At 43.6% G+C, this 26,887-nt stretch overlaps 2 protein-coding genes and 1 long non-coding RNA gene across 3 annotated transcripts in view; 1 reads left to right on the forward strand and 2 right to left on the reverse strand.

The window, feature by feature from the left end:
- Positions 1-877: 877 nt before the first annotated feature.
- LOC139550364 (myb-like protein X) lies at positions 878-15,419 on the reverse strand. Its single transcript, XM_071361225.1, has 19 exons — positions 15,027-15,419; positions 8,608-11,201; positions 7,671-7,803; positions 7,401-7,521; positions 7,206-7,310; positions 7,008-7,104; positions 6,490-6,609; positions 6,290-6,343; positions 5,781-5,881; positions 3,937-4,065; positions 3,737-3,833; positions 3,582-3,654; positions 3,374-3,510; positions 3,060-3,307; positions 2,880-2,954; positions 2,565-2,751; positions 2,135-2,242; positions 1,666-1,854; positions 878-1,397 (listed from the first exon to the last, which is right to left on the reverse strand). The coding sequence occupies exons 2-19, from the start codon at positions 11,053-11,055 to the stop codon at positions 1,209-1,211; spliced, it is 4,611 nt and encodes a 1,536-aa protein (XP_071217326.1). The 5' UTR covers positions 11,056-11,201; positions 15,027-15,419; the 3' UTR covers positions 878-1,208.
- A 6,195-nt stretch (positions 15,420-21,614) lies between these two features.
- Positions 21,615-25,976, reverse strand: LOC139550369 (uncharacterized). The gene is made up of 2 exons (XR_011670013.1): positions 25,712-25,976; positions 21,615-23,688 (listed from the first exon to the last, which is right to left on the reverse strand). It is a non-coding gene; the product is annotated as an uncharacterized lncRNA (long non-coding RNA).
- The window catches only part of LOC139550368 (rap guanine nucleotide exchange factor 4-like), a 97,163-nt gene continuing 93,704 nt past the window's right edge, over positions 23,429-26,887 (forward strand). The window contains exon 1 of the mRNA XM_071361232.1: positions 23,429-23,642. Within this exon, the coding sequence (XP_071217333.1) occupies positions 23,485-23,642 (158 nt within the window). The 5' untranslated portion in view covers positions 23,429-23,484. The remainder of the gene's footprint in view (positions 23,643-26,887) is intronic.

A 26,887-nucleotide genomic window follows, 5' to 3' on the forward strand; every position in this document is an offset into this window, starting at 1 on the left:
CGTTCTAGCTCTACCACCTTTCACCGTAGACGCGGAAGTGCGACACTGGCGGATTGAGACGCATCTAATGCAAAAAAACAGATCTAGCTTAAACTGACAGATTGATGTGATTCTTTTCTGTTATGCAACTTAGATTGACAACACTGGTGCATCAATTGACTCTTGGGTCACGACAGGGGGTTAATATGTGTGAGAATGTTGCCTAACCATTATGGCCAAATACTCTTTTTTTTAACCCAGAATGAGTGTTCAACGTATGGAAGGACGTGTCAAATCACACTGCCAAATCATCTCAAAACAACAAATAGACATTGTGTTTCAACATCTGCACTCATGTGTAAAGACAGTTCTACACATTTCAGGTGTTTAACTGGGGTCCTATTTTATCAAGTTATAGCAGCAGCTAATCAGCAGCTTTCCTGTGCCATCTTTCTGTATTATGTACTAACTTTTTCATCCATAACCGCTCAGACAAAATGTTCTGTACGTACTGTACTTCTGGTGTATTACTATTGTTGAGATGGACCAGTGAGGTAGAAGCGTGTGTGGAGTAATTACAGATTGTAGTTTTCTAACCCCTCACGTTACGTCACTGATCATTTCAAGTAAGTGATGAAGATGAAATTATGCATTTTATAGGTATTTAAACAGGGCCCATTCAATACCAAAATGTGGAGGATTTGTCCAGCGACAGTTCTTGACATTAATGCAAAGTAACGTGGAAAACTGCAAGGATTTCTTAAATACATGTTTTTACAGTCACAATCAGTCACAATCTCTTTTGGTTTTTGTGCACTTTGATACTTCAATGTCATGGAAATTGAATTGAACCTAAAAAAAAAAAGAATCTGATCAGTCAAATAAAACTTTAAGGCAATACGTTTAAAACATTATTTATTAATGAATGTAAAATATTCCCAGCTTAAAATAAGTGCTTCATTGCAATCAATTGTACAACATTCGTATAGAAACATCTGTACATAAATACTGTTACAAAACAGATAAAAAGTATATTTCACCAGTCACAGTGAAGACTAACAGTAAGACTGACGTTTCTGTGCTGGTAGAGTTTATAATAGAGAGAGACTATAGCTGATTGTCTAAAGGCTGGAATGCATGAGATGAGCCTAATAGTAGTAGGACTTAGACAAAAAGTTGTGATTGAAGATCATTTCCGGGTTTAGAGGTTAGAGGTCAGGGTCCAGACTTTAGCAGAGGGACTCGGTTCTGACCTTTTTACCACTATGCCTGGCCTCCTTTCTCTCCTTCCTCTTCTCATGTTCCCTCTCCTTCTTTCCCTTCTCTCTCTCCTTTTCCTCTCTCTCCAGAGTCTTCCTCATCTCCTTCAGCCTTCTCTTCAGAGCAGCACGGTCACTGTGACTGCACACACCCAGAGCCTGGAGGGAGGGAGAGAGGAGAGAGCGAGACTTTAATTTCTGTGCCACAGTGGGCTGCTCCATATGGAATGAACTCATTCATCTAAATCTAGGGCTGTGTCGCAATACTCTAGCCCCCTTTCTTCTCCTCAATGGTCAATGATCTAGCAGGAGGAAGGGCAACACATTTAGTCATTTCAACCATAGATTGGCTATGATTTCAATCATCAGGACAGAAGGTGAGGAGAGGAGTCAGTATTGAGACATGGCCCGTGACTCCCGTGACTACCTTGAGTTTGTTGTTGTCCAGACTGAGAAGTTGCAGCCCATCCACACCATTGGCTGTGAACTGGGCCGCGTATTGGTCCATGCTCATGCCAATCAACCACAGACAGACCTGCTGATTAGTCCATTGGTCCAGGGGTCGGCTTTGCCATTGGTAATCGTTACCAACTGGGGCAGAGTCATCATCCAGGTTCTACGGAGATGGACGGGACAGACACACACAAACCCAACAGTAAGATGTATAACAAACCTTCTCTAAATTAAAAACTAACAGCGTAATAATATTCCATCCCATTCTGGGTCATTCAGGAGGAAGTAAATTACCATCCTATCCAGCCCTATGAGCTACAGAGAAAACTTAATCAGGGCATAGTAGAAAACTAGAACAAAAATCAGGTCAGAGAGAGAACAGAGATACACAGAGAGAGGAGGGAGACCACATGAGACAGACGGAGAGAGCAGGAGAGACTCACCTCTGATGAGAAGGTGAGAGTTTGAGAGTGTGCAGAGAGAGACAGATCTGACAGCATCCCTGACAGGAGAGCAGAGCTGGGACTACCTGGGTCTCCTACATTCACTCTCTAGAATGAGCAAAGACATTTGTGACTGACACACACTGAAGCACACAGTGGTACACCACACAGTCAAGAGCATGTAGAGGAGAGTATAACATGAAAGGCTCAGGCGAAGTAAGAATAGAAAAAATACCAGTGAATAAGCCACTAAGTTATTGAGCCAGTGAATTAGCCACTAAGTTATTGAGCCAGTGAATTAGCCACTAAGTTATTGAGCCAGTGAATAAGCCACTAAGTTATTGAGCCAGTGAATAAGCTGGACAAGTGCTTTGAGCCCAAATTAAAGTTAAAGTCCAGGGTGGTCTGAGATAGAAGACTCCCCTCTCACCTGGCATTCTCTACTGCCTCCGGTGGTCATGTGCGGTAGACTGCTGCTGGAGACAGACCTAAGCTTCCCTCTCTCCTTCTCCCTCCCTTGCTCTCCAAACCAGGAGAAGGGTAGGCAGGAGGGCATGGAGGAGACAGAGGGAGAGACACCACCGCTGGGGGCTTCCACCAGGTTAACACATAAACCCCTGGAGACAGGAACACAAATCAAATACAGGGCCGGCAGAAACACTGAAAGAAGAAATGTAAGTGTGGGTGCAATGTATTGACTGTACCCGTTTCCTCTGCTAGTTCAATAGTGTGTTATTTATTGTACCTGTGGTCCAGGGGTCTTTCCTTGTTCTTCTTCTCCTCACTCTTCCTCCCTCTCCTCAGAGACTTGCGGAGGCCGCTAGAGGGGTCAGGAGGTGGGGCTATTACCATAATGCTTGTCAGATCTACACACAGTGCCTATGGGAAAGTGGGTTAGGGGTTGAAGAGGTCTGGTGTGCCCTACCTGAAGTCAGGGAATCTCCTCTTTGATTTGCGTGTGGTAGATGACTTGTCCTCATTAGGGGGGGACTGGCCTGGCTGGGGGGTGAGGAGAGAGGGGGGGTGGGGCTTGGAGGTGAGGGCAGACAGAGAGGATGTGCTGGAGTTGACACGGTGACCGCCTGCTGAGACCGATCGTCCCGTCTCTCGTGGTGCGATCGTAGTCAGTGATTGGCTCTTCCCGTCACAGCTCTGAATATGGTCTTCCTCACCCTACAGGGAGTGATAGAACATTCAGTATGTGATTGGAAGGAGAGTGTGTGTGTGTGTGTGTCTGACCTGTTGTCTGAAGGACTCTCTGAGTTTGTCTCGTGAGGGAGGGTGTCTCTTGGCTTTTTGGGCGAGCTGTGCTCTGGCCCTGTGAGCGCTGGTGTCTAACAGACCTGTCACAGGCACCGCAATGCTCCAGTCTGCACCTGAAACACACACAGTTTGAGAGGCACAGTGACACACACACACACACTGCCCCTCAGGTAGTGTGTCTTACTTGATGTAAATGAGGTATCCAGTGATTGGTTGTCACTCTCAGGGACCATCTCCCCTCGCTCCAGTAGACCTATCTGAACACACAGAGGAAGAAATGCTTAGTTCACTGAGGTAGTATCTGTACACTACAGTTCATGGTGTCTCCTCCAGGCTCACCCGTCTCTGGAGTCTCTCCACAGTCTCTCCATGTATCCTCTCGCTCTCCTCCATCTCTCTCTGCAGCTCCTCCTCTCTCCCCTCGCTCTCCTTCTCCCTGCACAGGGACAGAGGGACCATCAAACACAGAGAAATAGACATTCTAAACAGGCATTGAATATTACCAATTGGCCTACAGGGGCATGTTAACCAGAGCTCACCTGTGTTGGAATTCCCTCAGCAGTCTCTTGGCCTTGCTGTATTTCACCTCCAGGCTGTCTAAATGGCTCTGGGTGTCAGCCAATCGCTGGTTCACAATCCTGCACAGAGCCTGGGCCTCCTGCCAGTACCTAGAAGAAGACAACGAATCATGTTCATCATCTGGGTCTGAAAACTTAGATGGAAAATTACTGAGGATGATAGCAGACGATTTTGCCACTCCTATTTGCCACCTCTTCAATGTAAGCCTATAGTAAAGTGTGTGTCCTCAGACCTGGAGGAAAGCAAAAGTCATTCCACTATCCAAGAATAGCAAAGCACCCTTTACTGACTCAAACAGCCTGTGCCCAACCCTTACTAAACCTTTGGAAAAAATGGTGTTTGACCAGATACAAGGCTATTTCACAGTAAAGAGATGAACAACAGATTGTTAAGGAAGGGCATTCAACATGTACGGCACTTACACACATTGCTGATTTACTGAGCGAAATGTATAAAAAGATTGGGGGAGCTGTTTTGTTAGACTTCAGTGCAGCTTTTGACATTATTGATCATAATCTGTTGCTTTACATCCCCTGCTATTTCGTGGATGGAGAGTTACCTGTCTAACAGAACACAGAGGGTGTTCTTTAATGGAAGCCTCTCCAACATAATCAAGGTAGAGTCAGGCATTTCCCAGGGCAGCTGTCTAGACCCCTTTACTGTTTTCAATCTTTACTAATGACCTGCCACTGAGTAAAGCCAGTGTGTCCATGTATACTGATGACTCCACACATTAGCTTCCACAGCAAGTGAAATCACTGCAACACTTAACTAAGAGGTGCAGTCAGGTTCAGAATGGGTGTCAAGAAACAAGTTAGTCCTAAATATTTCAAAAACTAAAAGCATTGTTATTGGGACAAATCCCTCACTAAACCTTAATCCTCAACTAACTTAAGCAAGTTGAGGAGACTAAACTGCTTGGAGTAACCCTGGATTGTAAACTGTCATGGTCAAAACATATTGATACAACAGTAGCTAAGATGGGGAGAAGTCTGTCCATAATAAAAAAGTGCTACTCTGCCTCCTTAACAACACTATCAACAAGGCGGGTCCTACAGGTCCTAGTTTTGTCACATCTGGACTACTGTTCAGTCGTGTGGTCAGGTGCCACAAGGTTACAATTGTCTCAGAACACGGCTGGCCCTTAAATGTACATGGAGAGCTTCCATCAATAACATGCATGTCAACCTCTCCTGGCTCAAAGTGGAGGAGTGACTACTTGTATTTGTGAGAAGTATTGACATGTTGAATGCACCGAGCTGTCTGTTTAAACTACTAGCACACAGCTCAGACACCCATGCATACCCCACAAGACATGCCACCAGAGGTCTAGTCAGTCCCCAAGTCAAGAACAGACTATGAGAGGCGCACAGTACTATATAGATCGATGAATACATGGAACTATTCCACATCAGGTAACTCACGTAAGCAGTCAAATTTGATTAAAAAAACAACAATACACCTTATGGAACAGTGGGGACTGTAAAGAGACACACACACACAGGCACGCACACACGATAACATACGCACCATACACACGCGTACACATGAGTTTTGTGTTGTAGATGTGTGGCAGTACATTAGTGGCCTGAGGGCACACAATGTGTTGTGAAATGTAATGTTTTTAAAATGGTATATAACTGCCTTAAAGTTGCTGGACCCCAGGAAGAGTTGCTGCCTTGGTAGCAGCTAATGTGGATTAATAATGAATACAAAACCATTTATCATCATCATGTTCATCATCGTCGCCATCATTTGCGTCATCGGAACTTAGTGACGGTTGATTAGCGTAGTTGATTATTACTTCTCTAGTTTGTCAGCCTTCTCCTCTCCATCCTGGACACGCTCCTTCAGCTCAGCCTGATGACTCTCCCACAAGGCCTGCTGCTCCTCACACACCCTCAGCTGGAGGAGACAGAAAGACGGACACAGGTGGGTGACGGACACCCAGTTCCCTAGCCCCATACCATGAGCCCTTCATCTAGGAATCATCCCAGACACTCACCTTAGACACTTCACTCACCATCTACTAAACATGCCAAAAACAGTCATGTTTCAATCACTCATCTAACACAGTTGTATATATGAAAGTAGAGGCCTACATTAAATAGATTGAATCAATCCCGTCAGATCAGTGATAACACAAGAGACGACATACTATATTTTCAAGGTGATTGGAACATGGCCGATGTGCTAATAACTCAGACTCTAGACTGTTAGAGAGGCAAGTCTCACAGAGCTAAATGGGTCAGACTGCTCTGAGGAAAGCAATGAGTGAGCCTCTGTTTTGGCAGTCTCGTCAGAGTGACCTACCTTCTCCCGCACTAGGCAGAGTTGGTCTGATTTGGTCCTGACTTTTAACTGGAGCTGAGGAGAGACCAGTACACACATGAACACTTCACACAACATCTGCAGACACTAGAAGCTGTTAAAGGAGCATAACGGCTACTGAGGGATAACAGAGAGTATCCCCCCCAAGGCCTTTCATCCCAGACTATAATGGACGTCAACACCTGTTGGCATCTGAGGCAGCTGGTGATTTCTTTCTCTTCGTCATCCTCTTCATCATCTGTACGGAGGACTTCTACCGTCTCATCCACTGAGCTGAGTCCCACAACACCATCATTTAACACCTGAGATACACAAACACCCACACAGGTACAACCAATAAGAGATGCAAGGTTGCATATATGCACTGCCTCTTTTCCTGGCACTCAATCCAGCTCCATGTACAAAGTCACGCCCCCTCTACCGTAGGACCAGTCAAGCCCTCTCTGCCGTAGGACCAGTCAAGCCCCCTCTGCCGTAGGACCAGTCACGCCCCTGCCTGCCCCTCTGCCGTAGGGCCAGTCACGCCCCTCTGCCGTAGGGCCAGTCACGCCCCTGCCTGCCCCTCTGCCGTAGGGCCAGTCACGCCCCTGCCTGCCCCTCTGCCGTAGGGCCAGTCACGCCCCTGCCTGCCCCTCTGCCGTAGGGCCAGTCACGCCCCTGCCTGCCCCTCTGCCGTAGGGCCAGTCACACCCATGCCTACCTCTACTGTAGACGGTGTCTTGTCCTGCTCCAAACTCTCATTGATTAGACGGGCCACCTCACTCTCCTCTCCCTGCTTCTCCCGTCCAATAAAAAACCTGCAGTGAGAAACAATGACAAATCAGGACCCTGTGTTAAGTGACAACCAATCTGCTGAGAGAAAGTGTGTGAGAGCATGAGCCTGTCTGTGCTTGCATACCTGACAGTGCCAATGGTGTTCTTTAGCACGGTGGCAGCAAACAGCTGTGTGACTCCGACCAGACTGACCCCATCCACCTCCACTATCTGGTCATTCACCTGGATACTAACACACACACACAGATCTAAGATCAGCTTACAGCACCGCACTCACATCCTAACCATTAGAAAGGCATCATTGACCTTAGATTCTCACCGTCCGTCCTGTTGTGTAGCTCCGTTCTCTGTGATGGTCTTAACGAAGATCCCCAACTTCTCCAGCCCCTGGTCAGCCCCTACCCCCATCCCTATTATACTGATACCCAGGCCCTCCTCTCCTAGACAGACAGATGGGGGAGTTACACAAAGAGGTGTTAAAACAGAGAATTAAAGAGAGAGAGATGGTAAAGGGAATGAGAGAACAGTAGAGAGAAAAGGAGAGAGTAATATAAAGGAAGCAGTACAGCACAGAGGGAGTGAGCGCAACCTTTCTTTATCTGGACAGGGAAGACATCCATCTTGTCCACTCTCTTCTCCAGTTCATACTCAGCAGAGGCAGACACAGGGTCAACATCATCATTACGCCGGTCATAGTCTGCATTTGAGTAGGTCAGGAACACCTAAGTGTACACACACACACACCATTAGATCTTTCATAGTCAAGTTGTGTGTGTGTGTATGCATGCCTGTCTTTGGCTGTCTGGATCCTGACAAGACACTGCTATCTGGAGTTACTGCTAGCACACCGTGACCATCCTGTTTCTGCTAGTAGATCCTCCAGTAGGACTGGGGTGTGAGATGGGATTGGAAACAAGCTGTTGCAGATGCATAGTTTTAACACATAAAGCTTTGCAAATCCATGTGCTCTACAGCAGTTCAATCTCAGAGGCAGAGAACATCTTAGACAAAATGGTCCTTGAACAGTAATTCAATCCTAAACACACACACACACACACACACAGTGAAATGTGTGCCAACTGTGTCGTACCCATTATGGCTCTCAGTATACTTGGTGGCCACACAAGGCCAGAGATGTCTGGGAGATTTAAAATCCTTACTGGACTAAAAAATGCATTATGAGGCCCTAAAATAAACTGACTTGCAGTTTGGTAAGACATGGGAGCTAACACTCATCCTGGGGGAGGAAAGCTGTTGATATATCACACTTATTCTGAGCTGAATACCTGACAGAGCATGTGAGATCCTGTCTGTCTCCTCTCAACCTAAAGGAATAGAATAGACTGGCTGTATGTTCATATTGTCCATCTATTCATCTGTGCTAGCCATGGTTTTCATCTTATTCCAACTATGAGGGCAAGACTTCCTCTCAAATAAAAATCTGGTATCCCTTTATCAAACCTAATGGGGTGAGCGTGAGTGAGGAAGGAAGTGTCAATGTGACGGGGGGTGGGGGGGGGGGGTACCTTTATTGGTGCTGTAGAGAACTTAATCTTCCTCCTCTTAGCAGAATCCACATCATCATCATCCTCATGGGGAAGACTGGGAATCTCCTCATATTCCATAAAGAGCTGCTCCCAGTCCTTGCTGTGCCATTCCAAATCGTCATGACACTCCGACGAGTTCAGTTCCCCGTCCTCCACAAAGGCCTCATTCTCAATTCCAATGACGGCAGCAGATCCATTCTTCTCATCTCCTCTCTCAGTGCACTCCCCCTCTTCCCTCTCCTGCTCTTCCTCCACTCTCCCTCTGGACTTTCTTTCCTCTTCTTCTTTTTCCCTGAAGTCAATCCCTCCATCTTCCAATCCGGCCTTCTCTTTCGCTTCCTCCTCTCCCTCTTTCACCTCCTCCCTCATCTTTTCTTTGCCGTCACTGCACATGGTTTCTCTCTCAAGTTTCTTTTCCTCCTGCTCTCCTGCCTCATCTCTTTTCACCTCTACCTCCACTTTCTCACCGTCTCCGGTTGTCCCCTCTTCTCTGTGCTGCTCTATTGCTTGGCTGATCGGTCTGTTTTCTCCCTCCATTCGCTCTTCCCTCTGTTCTGTCTCCTGCTGGTTCATGTCTCTTTCTGATTCACTTTCCTGTTCCGTCACTTCAAGACTGTCAGGGAATCCCTCCACACACTCTACCATTCTGGGTTCTACTGGATGTTCAACCATTCTCTTTTCCACCATTCTAGGTTCTACTGTTCTTTGTGCCGATGTAGATTCCACCATTCTAGGTTCTACTGTTCTTTGTGCCGATGTAGATTCCACCATTCTAGGTTCTACTGTTCTTTGTGCCGATGTAGATTCCACCATTCTAGGTTCTACTGTTCTTTGTGCCGATGTAGATTCCACCATTCTAGGTTCTACTGTTCTTTGTGCCGATGTAGATTCCACCATTCTAGGTTCTACTGTTCTTTGTGCCGATGTAGATTCCACCATTCTAGGTTCTACTGTTCTTTGTGCCGATGTAGATTCCACCATTCTAGGTTCTACTGTTCTTTGTGCCGATGTAGATTCCACCATTCTAGGTTCTACTGTTCTTTGTGCCGATGTAGATTCCACCATTCTAGGTTCTACTGTTCTTTGTGCCGATGTAGATTCCACCATTCTAGGTTCTACTGTTCTTTGTGCCGATGTAGATTCCACCATTCTAGGTTCTACTGTTCTTTGTGCCGATGTAGGTTCAACCATTCTAGGTCCCACTTTGGATTCTTCAAACACATCATCCACCAGGTTATTCTCATTGCCCTCCTCCCTCTTGCCTTCCTCCTCTCCTTCGTTACCGTCGCTCTCAGATGACTCGTTCTTCACCTCCACTAGCTCCGCCCTTACAGTCCCAGCCCCTGACCCCTCTTTGGGGGTCAAAGGGACATCAGGGGTCATGTCAAGGTCATTAGGGTGGTTCCCCTCAGACAAACTCCTGTTGTACAGGGGGTCAGCATTAGGACTACTAGGGGTATAGAGGTCAGTCTGGTCAGAACAAGGGGAGACTGGGGTGAGAGGACTGGGGGAGTTGGAAGAAGGGGATGGAGGCTGAGAGTGGGGGGAGCTGGGTGCTGGGCTAGAAAGGTTGGATACATTGGAGAACACAAAGCCCTCACACACACTCCCATCTAACACACGTCGACCGTACACACTCCTGCGGTCTGAGGGGTCATTTGTAGGACTTCTACTGTCAGGGGAAAATGTCTCACTGTAGTGACCATTAACAGGGTGAAGGGGTGTAGGCAAACTGGTGTCCAGTGAGGAAGTGGCTGTATGGAGTTTTATGTTGGGTAGTGAAATGTGTATGTTCATGAGTTCTTTCCTTTTCTCCCCCTCTCCTTCACTTTCTGACATGGATGTCAGCTGCTCCCTATCTAACCTGCTCCTTGCACTCCCCCTTTCCTCCCCACTCTCCTCCACACACCTCCTGCTATCTCTGCCAGGGCTGACCTTTAAACATTGACCCCCACTGACCTTCTCAAAGAGCTTCCGGGTCACCGAGAACTTCTGGGCTAGAGCAGCTCTGTCTATCTCTGCTATCTCCTCTGCCTTAAACGGTTTATCTAGCATAGACGATTCTACGCTGGACATGCTGGCCACACTGCTCCGGACAGAGCTGGAGCTGAGAGGGTGTTTGGGCAGGGCCTGAGATAAGGGGTGGAGGAGGTGTTGTTGGCTGTCCATCTGAAGGAAGATGTTGTCTTTGATCTTAGTTCCTCTAGGGCTGAGGGACCCACCCCTGGTACCCTCACCAGGGTCACTCCCACTGCTAGTCCTGGTGTGAGGGACTGCCATGGATCCAGGTGAAGAGATTGAGGCGCCCAGGGAAGAAGGTCTAGGCATGGCCGCGGCATCCAAGGAGCATTTGATGGTGTGGAAGTCAGACTTGTAGGCGTTCCTGTGGGGGGAGGCGCTCCGGCCTTTATTGTCCGTCCGCATCATCTGGGGCTGGAGACAGGTGGAGAGGTACGGAGCTCAATGAAGGTGAGTCAAGTTAGCATGTATCCCTGATTAGACAGGTTTAGAGGGTACCTCTATTTCCAATCCAGTTAGGCTTTTTAGGACTCCACTGTCTACAGAGAAACACACTAGGCCAGAATCAGTTAACAGAGAAAAGTACAGTCATGGAATGGCACTGGTGCTTTTGACATGGTTGCAGAAGCAAAATCTTTATTTCATATCAAATTGTAATTTAATGGTTGTTTTACGTAACCTACTTCCAACTACCTAATAACCTTGTTCACCAGACACTTCCGGCCATGCACAATTAGCCTGGCAATGAGGTTCCCTACCTACAAACAATTGGGTCCTTCCATTTGATTACAATCCCTTTTTTGACCGCACGCACCCCTTTTGATTTTAACTCAAATTTCCATACATACACTACATTACCAAAAGGATGTGGACGCCTGCTCGTCTAACATTTCATTCCAAAATCATGGGCATTAATATGTAATTGGTCCCCCCTTTGCTGCTATAAAAACATCCACTCTTCTGGGAAGGCTTTACACTAGATGTTGGAACATTGCTGTGGGGACTCCATTCAGCCACAAGAGCATTAGTGAGGTCAGGGCACGGATATTGGGCGATTAGGCCTGGCTCGCATTTCCAATTCATTCCAAAGGTGTTCGATGGGGTTGAGGTCAGGGCTCTGTGCAGGCCAGTCAAGTTCTTCCACACTGGACCTCGCTTTGCGCATGGGGCATTGTCATGCTGAAACAGGAAAGGACCTTCCCCAAACTGTTGACACAAAGTTGGAAGCACAGAATTGTCTAGAATGCCATTGTATGTTGTAGTGTTAAGATTTCCCTTCACTGCAACTAAATGGCCTAGACCGAATCATGAAAAACAGCCCCAGACCACTATTCCTCCTCCACTATGCATTGGGGCAGGTAGCGTTCTCCTGGCATCCACCAAACCCAGATTCGTCCATGGGACCTGCCAGATGGTGAAGTGTGATTCATCACTCCAGAGAACACGTTTCCACTGCGCCAGAGTCCAAAGGTGTCGAGCTTTACACCACTCCAGCCGACAATTGGCATTGTGCATTGTGATCTTAGGCTTGTGTGCGGCTGCACGGCCATGGAAACCCATTTAATGAAGCTCCTGACTAACAGTTATTGTACTGACGTTGCTTCCAGAGGTAGTTTGGAACTTGGTAGTGAGTGTTGCAACAGGACAGACGATTTTTACGCACTTCAGCACCCGGTGGTCCCGTTCTGTGAGCTTGTGTGGCCTACCACTTCGCGGCCGAGCCAGTGTTGCTCCTAGACGTTTCCGCTTCACAATAACAGTACTTACAGGGCAGAAATTTGACGAACTTGTTGGAAAGGTGGCATCCTATGACGGTGCCACATTGAAAGTCACTGAGCTCTTCATGTAAGGCCTTTCTACTGCCAATGTTTGTCTATGGAGATTGCATGGCGGTGTGCTTGGTTTTACACCTGTCAGCAACGGGTGTGGCTGAAATAGCCTTAATCCACTAATTTGAAGGGGTGTCCACATACTTTTGTGTATATATAGTGTATTCGTCCATGGTAGAAGTGGTCAGAAAGTGACTTTTTGGATCTGAATGCCAAAACATTCAGGAGATAGAGGTGCCCAAAGTTGACCCATTATGCATACCCCACCATACCACGAGACATCCATTTCTTCATCAGTGGAAAATATAAACGGTTGAGTTTGATATCATTTAAAAGCTTACAAAAAGGGTTGTCAAATTGTTAAATTCTTCATAAAAGAAATTGAAAAACATTTGTTGCCTTTAACGTAAATGAATTACTATTTTTCGCATCGGTTGTAGCTTAGACCCTATTTTACATCATCGGAGGTGTTTGTGTCGTGCCAGCCAGGTTGAGACATGCTCTTGAATACAGGGTGGGTGTCATGTTATGGCTGATAAATGTACTGAAATGGAAATAGAATTGACATTTTAACTTTCAAATGGTACCACAAAGATGGTTGGAGGTCCACACATCAGATAATGTTGAACTGAATATCAGTTTTAAATTACACCGTCAATTAAACTGTCAATAGGAAACCTATTAAAATCATAGAAATATACATAGAATAGACATTCCCATTTAAACGACCACGAGCGTTTAACACTAATACTTTTCAGTCTTCTTCCTCTTGCGAGTCGCGACTGAGCTGAGCCAAACAGCTTTTTGCCGTAGACTACACTTGGCCGCCTGAGCCATGGCGCAAATTAAAATAGGGGGTGCAAGCATATTTTTTAGAAATTGTCAAATTGAGTGTGATCTGATTTTGGAACCCCGCTCGCCCCAAGATGAATGGTTTTGAGCACAATCCACTCCTTGTATTGGTGCAGCTACTGTAGAAACCACAAGTGTCTATCCTATGTAGAATGAAGTCGCCCGCGAAAGAAAATTCCACAAAGTTGTTTATCTATGACGCAGCAGTCTAAAACACTGCATTTCAGTGCTAGAGGTGTCACTACAGACCCTGGTTCGATCCCGGGCTGTATCACAACCGTCCGTGATTGGGAGTCTCATAGGGCGGCGAATAATTGGCCTAGTGTCGTCTAGGTTAGGGGAGCTTTTGGCCGGGGTAGGCCATTGTTGTAAAATAAGAATTTGTTCGTAACTGACTTGCCTAGTTAAATAAAGGTTCATTTAAAATTGCCCTCTGGTGGGGGGCCTTTAAGCTGACATTCGACGGTGGGTGGACCGGCAGCCATCTTTGTGGTAGTTATTGGAAGTAAAAATCTGTATTTAATTTAAATTTCAATGGTGTACCAGCTAAATTGCAGTGGTCTGAAAGGACAGGTTCCTTCTATGAATTATATTTCTATGATTGACATGACAACCACCCAGTATTCAAGAGTATGCGGTGTCTCAAATGATGATGGGCAAACAACACATACACCTCAGGAGGTAGTCAGAATAGATTCTGAACCTGCGCTTTCTTACAGCTGCATTGAGGTCAGACAGACTTCATGTTTAGATTAAGATACTGGGATATGACTCGCAAAATGTACCTCAATCTAGGGACGAGAAATGCTTTATACTCCAAATTGTCCCATGAACCCAATTCACACTGAGAATTTTGAACGACTGCTAGTTTCATAGCAGTTGTTCAATCTTCTCATTTAACAGTTGGGATAATGGGACCATTCACAGTACAATTCATTGCTCATCCCTGGAATGAGGTACATTCGCCAAGCCATATCTCAGACTGGCTACGTGGGCTCTTAATCTAAACAGCTGTAAGCAAGTGTAGGCTCCCAATATATTCTGGCTACCTCAGATAACTTACACCCTAATTTACATTACAACATTTGAAAATACAAAATCTGAGTTCATGCATTTTTTGAGAATTCACATTAAAAGGTTAAAAAAAATTGCAATGATTTATTAAAAAAACAATTTTCAAGGAATGATTCAATTGTTTGATAACCATGCTTTTAAAATTCATATCAAACTCAACCATTCATCTTCTCCAGTGATGAAGACCTGGATGTCTCATGGTATGGTGGGGTATGCAAAATGGGTCAACTTTGAGCACCTCCATCTCCTAAATGTTTTGGCATTCAGGTCCAAAAGAAAAATCACTTTCTGACCACTTACTTCTACAATGGGCAAATATGTGTTAAGTTTTGTTCAAATCAAAAGGGGTGCGGTGAAAAAGTAGCTAAAATCAAATGGAATGACCTAATTATAACATAAAACAACAATATGACGACATTTAGGCCTACTTAGCGTACAGTAGGCTACTGTTAAATTCAGTATTTTATCCGACCATAAAATGTTATAGGCCTATTGGGTCTTGAAAAGGTGAAGTTCGTGAGACCATCACAACTGTTCGCAAAGCTGAAAGACAACTACAACGCATTCAAAATCAGGTCAAGTTGATTCATATCGCTATTCAAGTTTAACAGTATTTATAATCACCAGTATTGTCCCTTCGTCCGCGGCTTTAGAAACACTGATTGAATTGTCCTCGGTTCATTGCAGAAATGACAAATTTGTCCACTTGCCACACCTTGCGCCAACAGCGCGCGCTCCCTTCAATCAGCACCTGGCGCGCCACCAGAGACCCGATTACAGTGAAAGTGCGCATGCACGAAACGCTTTCATATCATATTCAGGTATATTCTCCATCCTATAGACATGTCTTTGAGAAGGACTTTGGCTGGCATAAGCCTGTGTTCTCAGCATGCTTACAGAGGACAGATGGCGGCTCATGTCACTAAATACTGAAATTGGATTATCTCACTGTAATCCTGTGTAAACTACCTTGGTGTTAACACTTACATCACAGCCAGGGAGAGGGGGAGTAGCCTATCACAGAGAGGAACGTGATAATAAATTTAACCCTCTCCATTTAACACACACTACAGTGACAAGTGAGGGAATCCATTGGGAATAATAATAATAATGATTATGATATTGTGCTAATAATGAACCATTAATACCCCGAAGAGCCGTTCTGAAGACTGGTGCCAAGGTGGCCGGGGTGCCAATCAGTCCGTTTGAGGTCTGTCCTGTTTGGCTATTGATGCTCACACAGAGAAACCTGCTGTCCAGACTCTTAGCCATATTGCTACAAAGCCAGAGGTGACTGAAGAAGACAAGAAGTGTACTACGCTAATGTACACTGTTCTGGACCTGTGGTTGGAAAAGGAGACACACCCTGTCCGACTGCTTAGCTGCTAGTCAATCAATCAAACTATTAGAAAATCAATCAATTAATAAATTACTTTCAGCCTACTTAACAGTTTCCTAAGTAAAATTAATTTCCACATTGAAATGTACTGTACAGTACATATTCACCATTCACAAAAGGAACTAAAGTGGAGCAGCTTACCTGCAGCCAGCTCTGCCTCTCCTCCTGGCAGGCAGATTAGAGTGGAACAGAGCAGAGTGGAACAGAGTAGAGTGGAACAGAGCAGAGTGGAACAGAGCGGAACAGAACAGAGTGAAACAGAACAGAGTGGAACAGACCAGAGCAGAGTGGAACAGAACAGAGTGGAACAGACCAGAGCAGAGTAGAAGAGAACAGAGTGGAACAGAACAGAGCAGAGTGGAACAGAACAGAGTGGAACAGAACAGAGCAGAGTGGAACAGAACAGAGCAGAGTGGAACAGAGCAGAGTGGAACAGAACAAAGTGGAACAGAACAGAGCAGAGTGGAACAGAACAGAGCAGAGTGGAATAGAGCAGAGTGGAACAGAGTAGAGTGGAACAGAGTAGAGTAGAACACAGTAGAGTGGAACAGAGTAGAGTGGAACAGAGCAGAGTGGAACAGAGTAGAGTAGAGTGGGCTGTAGAGAGTATTGGGGCTATGGTGAGTTCTGACCTGGATATGGAACCATTCTCCCAGGAGGCACTGGGACCTAGATTATATAAATACCACCCACTGTACAGAGGGGAGGGAGAGAGAGGTGGAGAAGGATAGAGGAATGTGGGGGAGAGGAGTGAGAGAGAGGGAGGGAGGTGGGGAGAGAGAGAGTAGGAGGGAGGAGAAAGAAAAGAGAGAGAAAGACTAAAAGTGATGGGTAGGGGAGCATTGTCCTCCATCTTATATCTGCTGAGAGATTTAGGATGTTGGTTCATTACCATTAGACCTTCTGCCCTTGGTTTGTTTCTTTCTGCCCTAATTGTTTCCAGACCAACTTTGATCTCAGACAAATCACGAGAGAAAGCCAACAACAATAACAGCAGCAGTTATTTGTGTGCTCTCAACTATGTATGTGTGTGTGTGTGTGTGTGTGTGTGTGTGTGTGTGTGTGTGTGTGTGTGTGTGTGTGTGTGTGTGTGTGTGTGTGTGTGTGTGTGTGTGTGTGTGTGTGTGTGTGTGTGTGTGTGTGTGTGTGTGTGTGTGTGTGTGTGTGTGTGTGTGTGTGTGTGTGTGTGTGTGTGTGTCAGCTGTGGGGCAGAGTTTGGCAGCCAATCGTGACCCAGATGGAGGTCTATAGGTAAAAATCATAGTTGGTGCATCCTGATGTCCACCCCAGAGAACATGTATCAACAAGCTCTTATTTCGCTCTTATTTCATGTAAAAAATAAGAAGATTACACTGCTCTGAAAACTGAAACTGTTCCTGAGATATTTACTTTTTTAGAAACAACTTTCAATATCAAACTCACAAAAATTATAATTACACAATTACACACACTTACATTAACATTAGCTAATTGTGATTGTAGCCATTTTGAAGAACCAGAAAGAAAACTATCAAGGTGTAATCATTGAAAATCCCAGAATGTCCTCTCAAAAGGTACAACAGGACTAACACAGTGGCATAAAGTGCATTTGGAAAGTATTCAGACATCTTGACTTTTTCCATATTTTATTATGTTACTTGTCTGTATGCTTAGGGTCATTGTCCTGTTTGAAGGTCAACGTTCATCTTTACGTCGATGCTGACTAGTCTCCCAGTCCCTGCCGCTGAAAAACATCCCCACTGCATCATGCTGCCACCACCATGCTTCACCGTAGGGGTGGGGTCAGATTTTCTCCAGGCTTGGTATTCAGGCCAAAGAGTTCAATCTTGGTTTCATCAGACCAGAGAATCTTGTTCCTCACGGTCTAAGAGTCCTTTAGGTGCCTTTTGGCAAACTCCAAGTGGGCTGTCGTGCCAATTTACAGAGGAGTGGCTTTCGTCTGGCCACTCTACCATAAAGGCCTGATTAGTGGAGTGCTGCAGAGATCGTTGTCCTTCTGGAAGGTTCTTCCATCTCGACAGAGGAACTCTGGAGCTATGTCAGAGTGACCAATGGCACTTCTCCTCATATTGCTGTTTGGCTGGGCAGCCAGCTCTAGGAAGAGTCTTGGTGGTTCCAAACTTTTCCAATTTAAGAACGACAGAAGCCACTGTGTACTTGGTGACCTTCAATGCTGCAGTAATGGTTTGGCACCCATCCCCAGATCTGTGCCTCGACACAATCCGGTCTCGGAGCTCTACAGCCAATTCCTTCAACCTCATGGCTTGGTTTTTGCTCTGGCGTGCACTGTCAACTGTGGGACCTTATATAGACAGGTGTGTGCCTTTCCAAATCATGTCCAATCAATATAATTTACCACAGGTGGACTCCAATCAAGTTGTAGAAATATCTCAAGGCTGATCAATGGAAACAGAATGCACCTGAGCTTAATTTCGAGTCTCATAGAAAAGGGTCTGAATACTTATGTAAAAATTGTATTTTTTTATATATTTTTTTATACTTTAACAAAAAATTCTAAAATCCTGTTTTCGCTTTGTCATTATGCCGTTTTGTGTGTAGATTGATGAGGTTAATAATTTTGGGGGGAATAAGGCTATAACGTAACAAAATGTAGAAAAAGCCAAGGGGTCTGAACACTTTCCAAATAGAGATACAGACCAAAAACGAATGTCCATTAGAGAGGACAAAAATGAATGGCTGGGTCTCTGGAGGATAGAGGACCAGTGGCAACCCGTCATTCAGGGCAGTTGGGGAATGTTATTTTTAATGCCTGTTTTGCATGATATTTTGGCCGTGCGTCTACACCTGCATTGCTTGCTGGTTTGGGGTTTAAGGCTGGGTTTCTGGACAGCACTTTGAGATATCAGCTGATGTAAGAAGGGCTATATAAATACATTTGATTTGATTTGATCAATATGTGTCACATATCAGTTTGCAAACAATCAACAAAAAAACTAAAATTGGAGTTAATGAAGCTGCATACAAACATGGTCTCTTTTTGCTTTCTTGAATAAGGCAGCTCCAAAATGCAGGTGTTTCAGCCTAGCTCAGTGCTTTCTGTGGTAGTGGAGCAGCCAGTGGAAATACAGAGCATAGGGTTTGGTTAAGTTCTCTAGTTGCACCATGATTGGCTCAGTTTTCTGTCACTCATTGGGACACTATGTCACCGCAAGATCTACAGACAGAGCTTGAAAATTCAAGCCCCTTGGGTGCTGTCATAGAGTTACATTAGATGTGCCCGTCCAAGAAGGCTCAAGGTCATTGGCCACAGATAAAATGACGTCAAATCACGTTATATCAACTGTAGCTTTGATTGGACCGATCATGTCAACATCATACTTTCAAAATCTTAGCTAGCAGTCATCATCATGAATCACGTCGACAATCTACTGGCAAATCCTTTTCAAAACTTGTCATATGAAGAGAAGAAATTATAGATAAAAGGTATCAGTGCTTATTGGCCATTGGACATAAACATTGTTGGATATTGTAAATTCAACAATGAGTGGTTTGGAAGGAATCAGTGGCTAACTGCAAGCATTGCAAAGCAATCACTAGCCTGCTATTCAGTGGAGTGTATGTGTGGTCCAAGTCTGGGTTTAAGGGTCTCTTTTCCAAGCTTCAACATTGGAGCATTTCAGCATGACTTCTGCCGCATTCAAAACAAATGGAAACTAGGAACTGGGAAATCTCAGACTTTAGTGAGTTCAAGACAACTGGGAACTCAGAAGAAAACGAGCTCCGACTGGGAAAATACATTCTAAATGGTCATCCAACTCAGAAGTCGGGAACTTGGGCTTCTTTCTATAGCTCCGACCTGAAAAACGTCATGATTCGACCTTGTTTTTTTCCAGAGTTCCCAGTTGTCTTGAAAGCACCAAAAATCCATATAACGCCAGAATTTGATGACAAAGTTTGATGACAAAATTTGCCCACAAAGGACCGCCACACCACCTTCCTGTTCAAGTGAGCACAGTACAACAAGGTGAGTCCAAAAATGCATTGTATGCTGCTGCATAAATTATGTAATATGCCAGGAAGATATGTATTCTGTAGCTAAGAAAGTATGTTGTGTATGTTGTGTAGTGAGCTGTTAATAGCCCACGTGCCTCATCCTAATAATTTTGGCCCTTTTCCACTCATAATTTAGCCTACTGTTCTGACTTGGTGGTGCACATGTAGCCTATAGCCTGTTTTATAGAAATGTCATCATTGAGTAAGAGCTTTCATTGTCTGCTTATATGCCCCCTTTATTTATCCTACGGTTCTGACCTGGTGTACAGGGTGAATACTGTAAGAACGGCCCATGTTCTGAATTCTGTCGCTGTACATTTCAAAAGTGCTGAACAAATAGTTATATTGACTACATTCGTCCTAGCTTGTTCATTAATGTCTTAATCGAAATTACGGATTGCCTCTTATCTGCTCATCCCCCCTTATGCCATAGTTTGTACATCTCAATTATCTGTCGAAAACCACATTTGTTTAAGCAAGTCAGCCTTATCAGCTATGTTGTTTTTAAAAGGCAGTAAATGAGGCTGAATGAACTGTTTTGCTGCCAGACAAGGCTCCGCTGATAGCCAGGTGTAGCAGTGGTAAGATTTTGGGACTCCTGTTGGGAAAGCTTTATGTAGGCCCTAACAGTTTGTGGGAATCATTTGTCACCATTATAATGCAATTAATGTATTGTTTAGTGTTGTGTAGTGGCTTGCTGGCATGCATCTAAAACATATTTTTTTAGTTTGCCCCACCAAGATTTACATGCTAAAATCGCCACTGTGGAGGATCATATTTAGAGTTTCTCACATCCACCAGGAGATCACACAGTTGACATGATTTAATCATCAGGACATTCAAAAACACTCTTTATTAACACCCTATGGTTGGAACACAAACACACAATTCTTTATAATTTCTGGGGTCTATGGCTCTGAGACACGGACAGCAACACTGCCATCTACTGTTCAGAAGTGCATACTGCTGGTCAGGTGCTGCGCTCCCATGAGGACAGCTGAAGAACACTTTTAGGTTCCAGATAGAACCTTCTGTTTCCTTAGTGTAGGCACTCCTAGATCTAAAATGAATGGATAGCCTAAAGTGTTAGGAATAAATCAAACATTTTACTATCAGAAAGCAAGGTGAAACAATGAACATAATGCTTAAATATGTAGTAGTGTCTAAGGGGTTGGGATACCGAATTCCTCTCTCTCCTACTTTGTCTGTCACATACATATTTCAGTCATTTAGTGTGTCTCTTATCCAGAGCAACTTACAGTAGTGAGTGCATACATATTCATACTGGTCCCCCAAGGGAAACGAACCCACAACCCTGGCGTTGCAAGCACCATGCTCTACCAACTAAGTCACACAGTCCCCCTCTGAGACATGCAGTGTCAGCTTCCTGTGGTGTTGTAGAGGACACATTCATTACACTGTGTTAAACCTCTACTTCAGACAGCTGGCACACATACACATACACACACACACACACACACACACACACACACACACACACACACACACACACACACACACACACACACACACACACACACACACACACACACACACACATACACAATAGATAACCTAGCTGGAACTAATAGCTCCCACTAGTATGGGAATCCCAGCTAACTTAATCTGTCAGAATGAGGTTTTGTGTGTGTGTCTGTCGTCTGTGTTTTTCCATCGCTGAACACAACAGCACATCTCCTGCCTCCCTCTTTCATCAGCGGACATCAACATCCCCTTTTTCTCTCCCTCCCTCTACCACTCCCTGAGACCACACTGCAGGCCAGAGGAGAGGGAGTCAATCAATTCAAAGGGCTTTATTGGCATGGAAAACATATATTTACATTGCCAAAGCAAGTGAAATATATAACTAAACAAAAGTGAATTAAACAATCAGTAATTAACAGTAAACATTACACTCACAAAAGTTTCAAAGGAATAGAGACATTTCAAATGGCATATTATGGCGATCAATCTCTCCCTCCCTCTCATCTCCTTTTATCCCTCTTCCCCACCCTTTTCTCTCCATTACCACCCCTTCTATCTCTATCTCTCTGTCCATCTCGCTCTCCACATCTTCTGTAGGAGAGTCTGTCTTCTCTCTCTCAACATCGGCCTGAAGGAAGTACTGTATATTTTGGCACTCACTGAATCTCAAACACTTCCTGTTTCCTCCCCCGATGCTGGTGGCGTCTTTCTTTTCCCCCAACGCAGGTAAGCCAAAACCATGCCCCGTTATTCAGAGGGGCGTTCTACAACGCTTTGAGCGCTCTCCATGTCCGGAAGTGAATATCAGGTAGCGCGAAATTTCAGTGATTAATAACATTTGCCCTTGTATTTCAAGATCGAAAAATAACATAATGTCGTGGACAGTACTAGCCATTAATGTCCCTTAACGCTCAAAGACAGATTAAATGGCTGTAGCATAGCGTATTCGACTGAATGATTAGCTAATAAATATTTGAGAAATTATGAATAATAAGCATATGATTTTACCTGATAATAGACTACTAATGATAATATAACAACTTCAAATCCTGAGCTAGTAAAGTTAAGTAGCTTAGGTTAATTTAGCTCACTTTCAATTGAGGGAATTCAGCAGAGTTCTCTCAGACATTTTTGCAACTCATTGATACTCTGAAAAGAAATACATGGGCAAATGTTACCAAACATGATAAAAATAGGCCTGCATTACGACAGGCAGCTAATTGTTCAATTACACTTTCCAACCTTACCTTGGAAGGCCACTGTCTCTGCGCTGATCGCCTGTGAGTGAGGCAACGCTAGCTAGCCAATGGGAGCGTAGTAGAACGTTCCTCTGAATGACAGGGCGTGGTTTTGGCAAAACAGCGTTGGGAAAAGTAAGACGCTTCCTTGTGCCGTGACACTGTCGTTGTGGTGACAGGCTGTAATTGTGGGGACAGACAGCCCGTCACCGCTGGCTGTATCTATCCTGTTCCACCAAACTCAGAAGCTTCACACACCATATAATCACAGTAGAATTCGATTTTAATTTCTATTCATTCTATATCTATGGATCTGTGTTCCATGAATTATTTCTCAGAATTCTTTATTTATTAGTGTTCCATGTGCAATATCTTGAAAATTCAACCATTAATAAAAATATACTGTTTTGTTTATGAAGATAGTGTCTGTCTCACACATGTCATTCCATTATATCTGCTGCTGATGCTGTTCAGTGATTGATTATTGACCACTGAATAGCTCCCCACATTCAATCAGCTAATTTACTGCATTTCAACACATTTTGCCACGGTGCAGAGAAAAATGTGCAGTTTTATAGTGCTATTCTACAGATTTTGTCATGAAGCTAATAGAAAATGAGCTAAAGGTTGATTGATTTTCCTTTCTCTTTTTCCTCCTCTCTTCCTCTCTTTTCAGTTATGGTATGAAAGGACTGAATAGGTGAAGACAATTTCATTAATCTAGTCAGTATCACTATCATCAACACATTACACGTTTCTGAAAAAATAATATCTAAACCTTTTTATTATCAACTCGAAGAATGATATATTTTTTTTAAATTATAGCCAATTATTTAGCAAATCAATTTCACTCATTGGTTGGTAATGTCCTGAGGGGGTAGAGTGGCCTCATAACGTCAAACCTCAGCCCTGGATCAGCCCAGTGGCGGAGTCGCGAGTTCAGCTCATGAACGACGACTGCACGGATAACCACCACGCTGAAGCCGCCTTCAGCATCTCCCGGTTTCTCAATCCCATACACCCATTCTCTGGAAAGATGGTCGCTATAGAAACATCACCCAACTCGTCTCCTTCGGCTGAATGGGTCGGCTGTCTGGATAAAAGGTGGGTAATAAACGTTCCCGCCTTTTGGTCACGGCATCCTCAACCGCTGAAAACAACGCATTTGGGTTCCATTCATAATCAGGGTCAACATGACAAATCGTAATCTTAACCGGCAATCTCTGATTGTGTGCATGCCTGAGTGCGAAGGCGGCTTTGTTATTGCGTATCAAATGTCATTGACATATTCACATTCGGTCGAGGTACTAATTGAAGACCATTGGTCGCTATTGTGTTGAATCTACTTTAAAAAATGAACGCAACAACAAAACACTTACTCTTATTAGTAGATGAAACGTCACATTTTTTTTTTTGTAAAAAAATATTTCATACATTGTTTGAGATTTACACAAATAAAGTAAATCCATGGAATTTATAAAGCCATAAAAATGTGTTGGATTTACTGATAATGTGGTAATATATGAGTTGATGTCACACACATATTTAGTACAGCTAGTGTTAATAAAACTCTTAATGTTTAACATTGTTTAATCTATTTCATAATTTGCCATTTTAACCCATTTTTGTCAGGCATTGTTGAGCACAGTGCTTAATCCACCAGCAGTAGTCTACCTGGAGGTAGAACTGCATGCATCGCATGACGCTGAATTAGCCTCTGTTTTTAAGAATGGGTGGCCTGATCATTGAACGTACATTTGTCTGGTTTTGATATCGTTCGTCATAATACATTACACCTCATGACACAACAAGCTGCTTAATACTAATATAGAAATAGAATTGTATTTCTTCGAATATGCTTACAACATTCTGTGAAATAATCACAGTCAAACATTTTTGAATTACCCACAATCCTCTAAAAACGGGCAAGTGGTTGCAATAATTTATTGTTAAGTGGAGAGAGATATTATTATTAATATTAAAATGTACTCAATTTATCCTTTTAAACATTTTTGGGGGTTGGTTAAATTAAATGAAATGAACAAATCTTTGAAATTACTTTTATTAAGTTTATGTTGGTTGTTTTTTTGAGTTAATTTCAATTCACCCCAGAATCATTTTTTTTTATAGTGTTTGTGCACTCACTCACTCACACACTCACACACACAGCCATATAAGAACCAGTGGCAAATATTGAATCTGTATCTGCAGGTTAATGTAGTTTGTATTGAACACAGTTCAAAGATCTCATGAAAATATTAGCCTTGAGATGCTTGGGGATGGAGTGGAATAAGATTGATTGATAGCATTGAGCAGAATAGAATAGGCTAGAAGAGCTCGACGGCCAGCATGAGTAAGACATTTAAGTGTGTTAACCCTTGCAAGGCTGCCGGCCCAGACGGCATCCCAAGCCGCGTCATCAGAGCATGTGCAGAGAGCCCTGGCGGAGTGGTGCTAGGAAAATAACCTCTCCCTCAACAAAATGAAGGAGCTGATTGTGGATCCCCAACAGGGTCGTAGTGGAGAGGGTGAAAAGCTTCAAGTTCCTCTGCATGCACATCACTGACAACCTGAAACGGTTCATCCACACGGACAGTGTGGTGAAGAAGGCACAACAACGCCTCTTCAACCTTAGGAGCCTGAAGAAATTCTGACATTGCTCATTCTGATATTTCTTAATTTCTTTATTTTGGATTTGTGTTTATTCTTTTGTATTGTTAGGTATTACTGCACGATTGGAGCTACAAACATGAACATTTCGCTGCACCTGCAATAACATCTGCAAAATATGTGTACGCGACCAATAAAATTAATTTGATTTGACATCCACAGGTAACCATCGGCAATGGGAGCTCATTGCTCTCTCTGTCTCCCCCTCTCTGTTTCTCTATTTCCTTCTTTGTGATGAAGTTAGGAAACAGAGAAATTTCTAATGGTAATAGGAATCCTTACCTGCCCAGTCAGTGTAGATGAAGGAAAGGAGACAAGGAAAGGAAGCCATGTTAAACTGTTGAGATGCAGCCATTGACAATGCTGGTCATAGCCCCCCCTTGTGTTAGTCTATCCCCCTGACGGCTTTGTTATTGCGTATCAAATGTCATTGACATATTCACATTCGGTCGAGGTACTAATTGAAGACCATTCCCAGGTTAGGTTATTCATAGGGCATTTACCTGCTGTGTTTGTCTATTTGCTAGTCGTTCACAAAGGCGTTGTAGATTCATGGTTTTCTTTTTCACTCGTTAATCCTCCTCACCACCCGCAGCATTATCACTTTTATCTGTTATGAATTCAGACCGAGCTTTATTGTAGTCTGCGATGGGTAAATTTTACCCTACAAAAAACAGTCGTGTGTGTAGGGTTGGTTTATTTCTGGGCGTGAGGCAGGTTTGCGCAAATCCAATCTCTTCATTGCAGGGTAATTTGTCAGCCAGCACTGTAAAAAACATTGTGTTGAATCTACTTTAAAAAATGAACGCAACAACAAAACACTTACTCTTATTAGTAGATGAAACGTCACATTTTTTTTTTGTAAAAAAATATTTCATACATTGTTTGAGATTTACACAAATAAAGTAAATCCATGGAATTTATAAAGCCATAAAAATGTGTTGGATTTACTGATAATGTGGTAATATATGAGTTGATGTCACACACATATTTAGTACAGCTAGTGTTAATAAAACTCTTAATGTTTAACATTGTTTAATCTATTTCATAATTTGCCATTTTAACCCATTTTTGTCAGGCATTGTTGAGCACAGTGCTTAATCCACCAGCAGTAGTCTACCTGGAGGTAGAACTGCATGCATCGCATGACGCTGAATTAGCCTCTGTTTTTAAGAATGGGTGGCCTGATCATTGAACGTACATTTGTCTGGTTTTGATATCGTTCGTCATAATACATTACACCTCATGACACAACAAGCTGCTTAATACTAATATAGAAATAGAATTGTATTTCTTCGAATATGCTTACAACATTCTGTGAAATAATCACAGTCAAACATTTTTGAATTACCCACAATCCTCTAAAAACGGGCAAGTGGTTGCAATAATTTATTGTTAAGTGGAGAGAGATATTATTATTAATATTAAAATGTACTCAATTTATCCTTTTAAACATTTTTGGGGGTTGGTTAAATTAAATGAAATGAACAAATCTTTGAAATTACTTTTATTAAGTTTATGTTGTTTGTTTTTTTGAGTTAATTTCAATTCACCCCAGAATCATTTTTTTTTATAGTGTTTGTGCACTCACTCACTCACACACTCACACACACAGCCATATAAGAACCAGTGGCAAATATTGAATCTGTATCTGCAGGTTAATGTAGTTTGTATTGAAC

This window comes from Salvelinus alpinus, chromosome 23 (assembly GCF_045679555.1).
Source record: "Salvelinus alpinus chromosome 23, SLU_Salpinus.1, whole genome shotgun sequence".
NCBI classification, from domain to species: Eukaryota; Metazoa; Chordata; class Actinopteri; order Salmoniformes; family Salmonidae; genus Salvelinus; species Salvelinus alpinus.

Coding starts and splice junctions, on each gene's coding strand:
- LOC139550364 (XM_071361225.1), bottom strand. CDS start 11,055: ATGATGCGGACGGACAATAAAGGCCGGAGCGCCTCCCCCCACAGGAAC. Junction 2,955..3,059: donor AGGAGATTCCCTGACTTCAG/GTAGGGCACACC, acceptor TGACCCCTCTAG/CGGCCTCCGCAAGTCTCTGA. Junction 1,398..1,665: donor TGGACAACAACAAACTCAAG/GTAGTCACGGGA, acceptor CCCTCCCTCCAG/GCTCTGGGTGTGTGCAGTCA.